Here is an 11,510-nt window from a genome sequence, read left to right as displayed (position 1 = left end):
TCTACCCACTTTAGTTGTGTGTGGTCATAATATATTTAGTGAATGTGAACGGCTTAGAAATAATTTAAACAATAAAAATCGCAGACACTCCTTCAAAATCAATTAAATAATTAACTTTTAGCCTGACTTTGGACATCAATGATTCTCATATTAATCTAGCTTATATGAGTGACAAAGAGTTGAACTCATTTTCTAATACATATCCAATGATTTTTTTGAGACCAAAGAATCACGGCTACTTTATGGTTGTTGGTGTACTTGATTTTAAATTAAAATTAAAATTAATGATATGAATAATATACACACCAAAAAAAAAAAAAATGCAATCCATTAAAAAGAAAGAAACTGCTAATTAATTCCTCTGCAATCCAACCAACCCATTGAAGTAATATATATTATTTACCAATTGGGAACATGTTAATCGAATCAAGGATTGAAAATCAAATCCCCACACTTGCATTTCCAGCACATAGGCTTGTAGTTGGAGATGTCATCCCCTCTGGAGGAGTATGCAGCAGAGAAATGGCTTCTCCTCTGGCTCTGGGTTTTCACTTGCGTGGCAATGGGGACCTGAACTGCCTCGCAGTGCCCACAATGGCTGCACCTTCTCTCGCACCTTGGCGGCCTTGATCCAATCTGGGTTCTAACCATCCTCGCCACTTCCATCTCTTCTATCCCTTTCTACACAATGCAAACATTTCCAAATCCTTCACATAAACCTTTTATTTTGTTTTTTTTTTTTTTTTCTTTTGTAAAGTTCAATATTAAGTAAAGAAAAGAAAGAGTAGTATGGGATTATTGTTACTTACTTGAGCAGGCTGGTCAACTAACTTGGGAATTCCTCTACCTGCAATACAGAAATCAGGAAGTGATCGAGCAGAGTCCAATTGCAAAAAAGAATAAGAAAAATTTATCTGTGAATAGTATTGTTACCTTCAGCCATGAATCTCAGTTGGTTTAAGCTTGAAAGCAGAAGCAGAGAGAGCAAGAAAATGAGTAGATGTCTGCTTCTGTGACAGAAAATGCAATTTTGAGAGCTGCCCATTTTCCCAAAGAGAGAGTAGGAGCTGGAGGAGTAATTTTTGTGAGTGTAAAAACTGGAAGGAGAGGGGGATAGTAAATAAGAGAGAGAGAGAGAGAGGGCAGTAGAAAGAAACAAAACTGGAAATTCTGAAAACAAAAGATGGGCTTCAGAGATTGAATGCCAAGTCCATAATGCAACAGGAGCTGAGCAGAAGGACCTTTTAGCTGGACGTGGAAGGCAAAAAGAGATGTACAAATCCACAATAAGGTTGAGAGACAAGGGTGGGAGAGGACCCCAACAGAAAACGGAAGGACCTCAACCTCGTTTCGTGAGCCACACAAAAAAAAAAAAAAAAACCCAACTGTACCATATGTTTAAATAACTGTAAGCCGCAGAAGAGAGCAGAGATGGTCACAGCACACTAGCACGGTAACAGAAACAGCAGCAAGAAAAACAACACATATACCAAACTCTCATAGATTTTTACTCATAAAGGGGATAAATCACAGGGGAGGGGAAATGGGGTTGGGGGTTTGTTTGTGTTTGTGTTTGTTTTTGTTTATGGAGATTTGGGAAACCCCATTTGGACACGGCAAATGGCATGGCAAAGAAATTTGTTGTTGGGTTTTAAAATTTGTTTATGAATTGAAATATTTCCCAGGAAGATACGATGTGGTGGGGTGCGTATCTAGGGAGAATAAGACCTATGGGACTGTGTACGTTACGTGAGAAGCATTTGTCTTTCTCAAGGAATATGGATGGTGGGAGAGATTTCAGCTGCGGATTCACGCACACGGGTGGCCAGTTGGTTAGGAGTTAGGACTTAGGAGCACCACCACCGCATTTGATTTTATAAATCTGATTTTGTTTGGGTTTTGAGATTTTAAAACGTGTCGTTTAAAAATAGCGTTTTGAAAATATGGAATTTGAAAATGTGATTTTTAAAAATGTAATATGTTGGTGTTTGACATTTAAAATTGTGTTCTTAAAAAACCCGAAGTGTGCGTTTTTTGCTGCAATTTTGTAGATTAAAAATGGAATTTTTAAATTAAATTATAGGAAATGTATTGTTTGGGAATATTTTTTGAAAAATTGTGATATGAAAATTCAAAAAGTTTTGCATTTTCAAGTTATAGGCAAGAGATGTATTTTTAAAAATATAATTTTAAAAGTTAAATTGTAAATTTGAAGGGTAAATTATAAAATATAATTTTAAGCGTTTAAATCATGTAATGTTGGTACTGTTCTGATAGGTAATAATTATGTACATGGTTATTGGAATAGGTACTATAAAATTCAAAATGTTTGATGGGATTATTATAACACTTTTTAATATTAGATATGTTCTAGACATAAAGAAAAATTTGGCATTCCGTCTTTGGTTAATTAATCTATTTGTGATTGCTTCTGCCTATAGATGTCCCTTCTTACATTGTACTCTATCGCATAATACGATCTGAAAGGAATGATGGAGATAATAAAAAAATCAAAAAGAAAAAGAAAAAAGAGGACATGGAAACCAAGGCATAGAGTTGGAAATGTTGGGGTTTCTTGTTTGGGGATTTTCAAGAGATGCCCTCAAATTAAGATTAAATTCCGGGTCCAACTTTCTATAAGCATATTTTCAAAGATGTGGGAAGCCAAAGGCCAAGAGGATTCTCTCCAACTGTTTCTAGATGGGAGGAGCATAGGGGACAAAGCTGATTTTCTTCCTCAAGAGGGGTGAAGGAGGAAAGTTTTGTTTCTAATAGCAAGAATTTTCATGCAATTTTCCTGAGAATCTTCAGTCTTTTATGGGCAATTTTCCATGAGAATTTGGGGGATTTGAATATTTAGGATGGCTTTCATTTGTAGGTTATTTTAGAGCTTATTTGACATTGTTTTAGGGAGTTTAAAATGTACTTTTAATATTTAAAAAGCTGTGACAAACAAAAAGTTGATGGGTTCGTTTGGCAATGGACTTGGTAGGTGATTTTTGGTTTGGAAATGATTAATGTGACATAACGTAGATAAAAGTTTTAAATTTTTTGTATGAAAAAGTTAATAATAATAATAATAATAATAATAATTTAGTAGTGGGTTTTTTAATTAAATAATAATAAAAAATAATTTATGTGATACAAAAAGTAAGAATATCGATAAAAGAAAGTGGGAGTTTGGCAAGTCCATTGCCAAACGGGCCCTGCATGCTTGGTAAAAAATTTCAAAAGTATTTCTTTGACTTTTTTGCTCTAAAAGTTGTTAGAACTTACTCTTCGGAAAAGCTTAAAAATGAAGTTAAAAAAAAAAAAAAAAACTTTAAAAGCTTTATTTTCCAACAAAATCCCAAACATACTCCAAAGTTGGAAAAAAACTTGCTGCAACTCATCTAATAAAGTGACATGTGTTCCTTAACATGTAAGAAACACATTTTTTTTTAACAGAATGTTTTTCACATGTTTTCTTATTAGTTATGGGACACATATCACTTTATTATATGAGTTTGTATGAATTTACTACAAACCAGTTTGTAGCAAATTTATGCCCCTCCAAGTCCATGTGTTGACTTCTTTAATTTGCAAAAAGCATTTGTTGTTTTCTTTGTTGAAAAGGCCTTCAAGTTGATCCATATATACTTTTTCTTTTAAACTCGCATCTAGAAAACCAGTTTTCACATTCATTTGGCAGAATTAAAATCATCTCTAGTTATATTTGAAAGGCATTTTTCTCTAAAAAAAAAAAGTAAAAAGATAAAAATACCCTTTAAGTATAATTAATTGGATGTTTTGAAATGGGGAAGATCCCGTTCCCATTTGGTGTAACTTCATATTATAAGCTTCCCATTTTTCCCCTCTCCTGATTTGATTAGAAAAAAATAAAAATAAAAATAACCTTCATATCATAAACCAAAGTCATAATAATTATGAGCTAGTCCTTGGATATTGGTGAAGGTGTCTTTATAATCAATGCTTCTTGATTGGAACTTTTGGTCCCAATGCCCTGACCTTAAAAACCCATTTCCAACCTTCTGTCTTGTAGCCCAAAGGCAATTAAATGAGACTCCAGACTTCATTTGGTCATTTATAGCATCAACTCATTTAGTAGAATCCTCTTTTCTTTTCTTTTTTTCCTTGCCTTGTGAAAATAGAAGCCGGTCCTTACTTGTCCCTATATCAAAATCAGATCTTTGTAGGTAAATCATATAACATTCAACGAATGTGACCTCATTTTTCCTTTTGAGACCTCCTCAATACTATTCCTCGTGGCTCCTCCACAATGTTATGGAGTGGTTAATTATTTATTAATTTATTATTAAATGTAGTCAAATTATAATACAACTGTAAGAACAGATTCATCAGATCTCTTTCTGGGAACAAGCAAATGGCTATAGAAACATATATTTATACGACAGAATTCCTCATGTCTCTCTTACAGAAACTGTCCAACCCTAGTGTTGTTTGAACTTCCAAGCCATACCCAGCTCATCTGGAATGTCTATATCCTTTCCCCCTTTCCCCCTTCCCCCAGATGGGGACACCATTATAAGACAAAATTGTCAATCATGTGTTGGACCACATCAGCCCCATCAGAATTGATACAATAGCTTTTCACCTGAAGAAAAACAAGGAAAATTATGAACTAGCTCCTTAAAGGTAACTAGTTACCCAGCTCGAATCGGTTTGCCATTTTGGTCAAAATATGATTGAAGCCCTAAACTAAGATTCATGTTCCAATTTCACAGCTGAGATATCTACTACTCTGTTTAACTTAATCATGGAAAAGAGCATGTCTTACAGATTATGACAATGACAACTATTGATATGGTAGGCATCCTTGTATTGATGTAACACTTCAAGATATACACCATTTGAGCCACAGCTCAGTAGCTCATTGGCACTCAGCTTGCAATGTGGAGATAATAATAATAATAAAAAAAAGAATAAATGGCATCATAATGGTGGAATCAACTGATACATGATCTGATAGCATAAAAAGAAAGTTATGTTCTATAGGATGACTTTCAGGAGAAGGCAAAAACCCACCTGAATGGTAGTGTGTGCGAGATATCTTTGTGTACTTCCACTGAAGCTAACGTCAACCCGTTCCCAACTCACTTTTGTTAAACCTCTTATCATTTCCTCTACAAATGATGTAACAATGAGTGAAAATAATATCTAAACGAGTTTACGAATCAATCAATATGCAAAAGCTCAAAATATGCAGAAAATACAAGGATTGAAGTGTGTTATTAGAAGCAAAACAAATAAAATAGCACCTTCAACAATAAACACTTCCAGTATTCGACATCCATCAAACCATCTCCCATACTTCAAAACATACCCTACGTCCATCTCCCGTTGCTGCTACTATGCAGAATATGAATAATTTTTCTAGGAGCAGCAAATATGTTCATCTTGTCCCCACTAGAATAAATAGCACCTTTAATAGGAAATTGGTTTAGTTAGAATATTCTCTCAGACCTCTGTAAATGAGAGAAACAACTATATTTTTGCAACCTACATAACCATCATGTCATTTAATTTTTCTCCAACAACAAACAATGCTCTAAATTAAACCATAATTCTACCTCCAAAATAAAGTTGTACAAACAAGCTTTCTAACTCTCAAACTTATTAAAAACAGAGTCCAACAAACTTATCCATTTGATCAATAAATTTCCAAACAAAGCTACTAAGCTGAAGGTCACGCCCAATACCTCCCAATCAAGGTGGTCAAACCCTCAAACTAGCCAAATAAAATCGAGAAAAACTAATCAGACCCTCAATTTCACATAGTAATGGGGCTCATCCCTGTATACCCAACAACCCCCCTATACACAAATTCCAACCACAACACATTTAGAAGTCTATGTTTATGTATTGGTCCTAAACAAGTCTCCAAATTTTTACCAACACATGCATAGAAACACCAAGTTTTTTTAGTAATGAGTAGTTTGGCAATGTGCTCCTTCTAATGAAATTAAATTTACTTATCCAAAAAGAGTAGTTTGATAACCCATTACAAGAGACAAAATTAGCATACCTTCAAAGTCGATATTCTTGTGTCCATTGACTTTAGCCTCCAAGGGTCCTTCCTGTTGAGTACTGGAAGTTTCTGCTGTCTTCACACTTACAATGTGGGGGAATTTCTCATTTCTAGAAAGATCTCGACGCTAATTGAGAAAAATATAGTTAGATTAACTCAAGATACAGTTCAAACTTTCATAAAAAGTTTCAAAATTACCTTTGGGAGCTCATCTCGACGCCGTAGAGATGAAGTACTCCATCCCACAAGGTCTACAGAAGGTGTCAAGTTCTCAATATGAACAGTGAGTGTGATAAGCCAAAAAGAAGAAAAAAGTGAGAGAAGCCTAACAGTCAGACCCACTAACTATTTAAATTTCATACCCGGATATCCAGACATCTGACTCCCAACAATTCTTATTGAACAAGGAAGTGCCCAAATAGAGAAGTACAAGAGATATAACACAAAATAATAGGATACGGTCAAATTGCACATTTGCATAGGCGACACGACGCTTGAAGGACTGCAAAGCAGACCTGCAGAGACAAGATGAGATATCATGACATGCTCTGAAATCATTTGCACTGAAAATGGACATTCATGTTCCATACTGACTCACATAAATTTAAGATCTTCACAATCATTAGCCATCCGAAGAAGAAGGGGAGGTTTTCCATTATCATCGTCAGTTAAAAATAGATGTTTTCCGGTTCGACCAAGAAACCAAGATGTGCGAGATGCTACTTTTTCCAGAGTGTATAAGCCACAAAACACAGGGACCTGAAAATGAAAACCCATACCAATTCAGAAACTTTAAGAACATGGAGTTTTATGTGTACGCAAAGCAGGCATCTAGATGTTGTTTGTTTGTTGCATTGTCAAATGCCTCTTTCATTGATACCTATCTGTAAAACTAAAATGATATTCTGCCGTTTGCCCTTGTTTTACAAAGAAAAATTTGAAAGTACGAAACTACAAAAACTGATTTAATTAAGCGCCAAAGAGTTTCCTGCCGCTACAGTATAGTATTCATCTCTACTTAGTGATAAATAAAGCATCCACACTTTTTTTTTCTCTCTCATAGATTTCATAAAATGGGCTTTCTAGGACCCCCAATGACCAATTCTCGCATGAATTGCTAAGGATTGGACGTGCTGCTGGAGACCAAAGAAAGAAGATGAAAAGGGCAAAGCAAAGACTCAGCAGGAGAGGAGCTCTCAATCAGGGGGAGCTCAACATAGCCAGCAAGGTGCGCAGGTTTGGAACCCGTTTTCAGAGCTGGCTGCAAAGCCTTTGGGTTTCCGAAATAGTGTGAAAAGTAGTAGCTTCCCTCATAGCTGGACCGGTTGTCTTCCGGTTAGTCTACGGGAAGGGGATCCTATTTTGAAAATATGCTACCAGGAGCAAATACCTATAGCAGAGGAGGAAGAGATATGACAAGACGGATATCAGGAAAACCCTCTGGAAGTCCAGAAATAAGTAAATTTGATTTGGGGAAGGGCGGAAGATGAGAAGCACTGTCATGAAATATCTTGAAAAAAAATGCAAGTAAATATTTAAAAATTCTATTGAACTCATAAGAATTAACATAGATTACACATAAAATGGCACCAAAGGGTAAGAAATCTGATAAAATGTAAATGAACTATTCATTATAATACAACTGAAGATGAGCACACAAGGGATAAAAGAATCACCTGTTTATGCCCTCTTGAACCAAGGTGTGGGGTTGCGGAGGTGATAAAATTCACTGGCTCCAATCCGGCAATCTTTCCTTGGAATTTCTCGTCCACGCATAGATCTCCAGATCCATTAGTCCTACGCTCTCCATTTCCCTGTGAAAAATCCCTCATGATATCTCGTTCATAAAGCTTAGCAATAGCATACCTTGCAACCAAGCCACCCAACGAATGTCCTATAAATGAAATCTTCTGAACTCCTGGGTGACGTTTTATAACTGATATAACCTGTAAAAAAAAAAGCTTCTTTTCAAATTTTAAGGTTGGTGCAGCAACTTCAAATTCAGGTAATATTCTGGAACACATGTAAACTACAAATTGAATGGAGGAAACCACATTAAAGACCAATATTTGGTTCTTCAGAAAATCGGTAAATAACAATCTCAGTTTCAATAAGGGAAGAAAGAACATTGGTCGTTTGAGTGGCAAAACCATAACGCACCTCTTCAGCTAATCTCTCTCCCATTACATCAACACCATCGAATGTCAACATTGAAGGATTACATTCACTGCCTGCGTTGCACATTGATCATACGCAATTCATTTTATAAAAGAAGCTAAGGACACCAGTAAACATCAAAATATGCAGTCAGAGAATGGCCTTATGACGTATGTGAGTGCCTTTAAAATTTATTTTGAGCTCATCAAACATGAAAAACTAGTACGCCTTAAACAATGTAATTGAAAGTGAAATTTATTAACATTGTGCGAGAGTCAACCCCAGATGGAGAAAAACTACTTCCAATTATTTAAATGAAAATAAATCACCATAATTTTTGCTTAGATATGGAAAAACAAAGTATACATGTTTCATATATAGGGATAACAATGACTGGGTCTTAAACGCTTGAAAAATCCGAAACTTATAAATATGATTCATCCATAAATTTTGCAGAAGGGAGACAAGCAACCATTAAAGTAAAAGCCGTTTGTCAATGATGTGATAGTGAAACTTAGCCTCTCGAACATCACTTGTAAGAAAAAAAACCAATAAGTGATTTTTCTTGCCACGTCATTCTAGTTGTATAACAATAATATAACAGTCTACTAAATAGCATTAATCGTTCTATTAAAGAATTACATTGAACCAGTAGATATGAACAAATTCATAATAGAACAATATGGTAATATAATATTTACCAAAAAAAAAAAAAAAAAGATGGTAATATAATAACATTGAAAAACAGAAAATCTAAACACATCACCTTAGCTACACACATAAATCAAAGTAGATAAAGAAAATGATTTAAGCCCTTATCAATCGTTCATGAATTTAACAGGTACAGGGAAAAAGAAGGTAAGAAAGAAGGGTTGTGAAACTCACAGTGAGCAATCACATCTCCAGGATACTTTTTCAAAAACTCTTTTGCAGCATATTTCCAATTTTGAGCACTGCACAGTTGAAAAAAAAAAAAAAATCCAAGAAATCCTTATACAGAAACAAAACCCATTAGCTAAAACCCCCAGAATCCCCTCAAATGGTACCACAGGAGCGACGAAATCTTGAGATGAGGTGTTAGATCATTAACCCACAATTTGAATGGGAGTGAGTCGTGAGTCTCACCTGCCAATAAGACCGTTAACCATTACAACAAGGTGAGTGGGAGCGCGACGCACTCCAGCACCATCAACGTCAACGACCTCCATGTCGAAATTCCCCTCCCTATCATACTCCATTCTCAGACACGCAAATCCAAGCTTCCAGGGCGCCTTCTCGGTCTTCTTCATGTTGCCCTTCGACCCTCTTCCTCCTCCTCCTCCTCCTCCTCCATCAACTTCCGCTTGCTGTACAGCTTCTGAAGAAGCCCCTTCCAACTCCACCGAGGCCATGGAGTGACCGTTGGGCGTTGCTTTAATGGTCTACAAAGCAGATAAAAATGGAAGCCGTTGCAGTAGCTACCCCTTTGGTTTATAAATGGGTTTCCGGGTGGGTTAGAAAAAGTGGAACTCAATGGGACCCGACCCGACCCACCCACGGCCGACCGTCCGGTCCTGTCCGGAGGAAGAAGAAGGACACCTTAATTTGGAGGAGTGGGAATTATTTTTAAACGGTCTTTACTTTGAGGAGATAAATTGACTTATAAGATAAACTTTTTAATTTTATTATTCTTTTAAAATTTATATAATTCATATTTTTTGTTATATTATTACATTTATTTTTATCAATAATTGAAGTTTTATTTTCCAATAATATGTATATCCGGTGTGCAGCTTTGAATTGGATTGGATTGGATTCAATTTGCAATTTTGTGATTTTTATTTTATTTTAGAAAAAGTAGGCGCCTTAATTGTTGACTTAAATATTCTATTTATTTTTGTGGGCGAGGATGGGTTAACAAACTAATAACTATGTTGACTTTATTTGTAATAGAAAGAGACGATTGACACGCAATTGCTTGAACTTGTTGTGTGGACTTTTTGTTATTGTGGTTGGCCTCCAACTCGTTTTTTCTGCTCCTTGCTCAATTGCCTAGGTTGGTTTGGTAAACGATTTTTTTTTTTTCGATTTCGGTTCAATACTATCATAAAAATTAATTGATATGAAAAAATGTAAAAATATTTTTTTTAAAAATAGTAAAAAAAATAAGAATGTTTGGTATGAAAAAATAAAAAAAATTTATTTTGTAGTAATTTTTTTATTTGAATAGTAATAAAAAGTGATTTATATGATATAAAAAGTAAGAGAATGTAAAAAAAATTAAAAAGTAGGTTGCCTTTGCCTTTGCCTTTGCCTAGACCGTTTAACAAACGAAGCCATTGAATGATGTTTTTGTAGGCTTTGTTATGGAAAGGGCTTGAAAAATGAAGTAAATTGAAACTTTAGTAGATTTGATTGATGTAAGAAAAAAATAAGAATGTTTTGTATGAAAAGGTCAAAAAATATAGATATATATTATAGTGATTTTTTTATTTGAATAGTAATAAAAAGTAATTGATGTGATGTAAAAAGTATGAATGTTGAGGTTAATTTTAAGAGAAATATAGGCATTGTTTGTTAAACTACACCACATTCTCCCACACTATTCACTTCATTTTTTTCAAAAAAATCAACATCAAAATATTCTCACTTTTATCTAACATCATTCACTTTGTATATCACATTATTTACTTTTTATTACTATTCAAATAAAAAAAATACTACAAAACAAAATTTTTTCACTTTTCAATACCACTTTTTTATTTTTCTATATCAATCATTATTATTTTTTTTTAAAATATTTTTAACTATAAACAGTGTTGTGGGGGTTGTTGTTTGCCAAACACCCTCATAGTAGTCTTTTTTTTTAGTCATTTCCCAAACACAACCATAATTATAAAGGGAACCTCATTCTGGCCTTTTTCAGTGCCCTCTCAACAGCTCTCACTTCCGCGAGGGCTTGTTGCGGTAGTTATACCGTTTTTATTGGTGGCCTATCTTGATTTTTGTTCTAATAATTTATAGGGCTGCATTAATTATTTGACATTTTTTTTAATTTTTTTTTTTTTTGGTTTACTTGCACAACTGCACTAAGTAAGTTTGTAATAGGTTTTATTGTTGGGTTGCTTAGCCTTTTTTAGTGTTTTGTTTAGTTTTTCGTCTCCTGACGTTTGTTGTATATATATATAAAAGGAAGGGGGCGGGAATTTTCCCATTTTGACTTTATTTTGAAACATGCCAATTTGGTACTATAATTTGGGATTTCTTTTGAGTTTAGAACAAGGAATTAAAACCTGTAATAATTACTCCCTACACTACACGCATC

General features: G+C 34.7%; 2 protein-coding genes across 4 annotated transcripts; both read right to left on the bottom strand.

The window, feature by feature from the left end:
• Positions 1–362: 362 nt before the first annotated feature.
• Positions 363–1,336, bottom strand: LOC132190546 (EPIDERMAL PATTERNING FACTOR-like protein 2). The gene is made up of 3 exons (XM_059605569.1): positions 934–1,336; positions 810–847; positions 363–681 (listed from the first exon to the last, which is right to left on the bottom strand). Exons 1-3 carry the CDS (start codon positions 1,043–1,045, stop codon positions 427–429), a joined length of 405 nt encoding a protein of 134 aa, XP_059461552.1. The 5' UTR covers positions 1,046–1,336; the 3' UTR covers positions 363–426.
• Positions 1,337–4,358: 3,022 nt separating this feature from the next.
• On the bottom strand, positions 4,359–9,800 carry LOC132190493 (putative lipase ROG1). Of its 3 annotated transcripts, XM_059605500.1 has the most exons (10): positions 9,332–9,795; positions 9,092–9,159; positions 8,210–8,280; positions 7,726–7,995; positions 6,648–6,808; positions 6,509–6,564; positions 6,248–6,300; positions 6,047–6,176; positions 5,047–5,144; positions 4,359–4,615 (listed from the first exon to the last, which is right to left on the bottom strand). In XM_059605500.1, exons 1-10 carry the CDS (start codon positions 9,595–9,597, stop codon positions 4,544–4,546), a joined length of 1,245 nt encoding a protein of 414 aa, XP_059461483.1. In that variant the 5' UTR covers positions 9,598–9,795; the 3' UTR covers positions 4,359–4,543. The 3 variants fall into 3 exon arrangements, with proteins under 3 accessions (XP_059461483.1, XP_059461485.1, XP_059461484.1); XM_059605502.1 differs by lacking the exon at positions 5,047–5,144 and having other exon boundaries at positions 9,332–9,798; XM_059605501.1 differs by lacking the exons at positions 4,359–4,615; positions 5,047–5,144 and adding an exon at positions 5,178–5,443 and having other exon boundaries at positions 9,332–9,800.
• Positions 9,801–11,510: the final 1,710 nt, after the last annotated feature.

Source organism: Corylus avellana, chromosome ca8 (assembly GCF_901000735.1).
Source record: "Corylus avellana chromosome ca8, CavTom2PMs-1.0".
Taxonomy (NCBI): Eukaryota; Viridiplantae; Streptophyta; class Magnoliopsida; order Fagales; family Betulaceae; genus Corylus; species Corylus avellana.
Note: the sequence above shows the minus strand (reverse complement) of the source record. Positions and strands in the feature narration are given on the sequence as shown.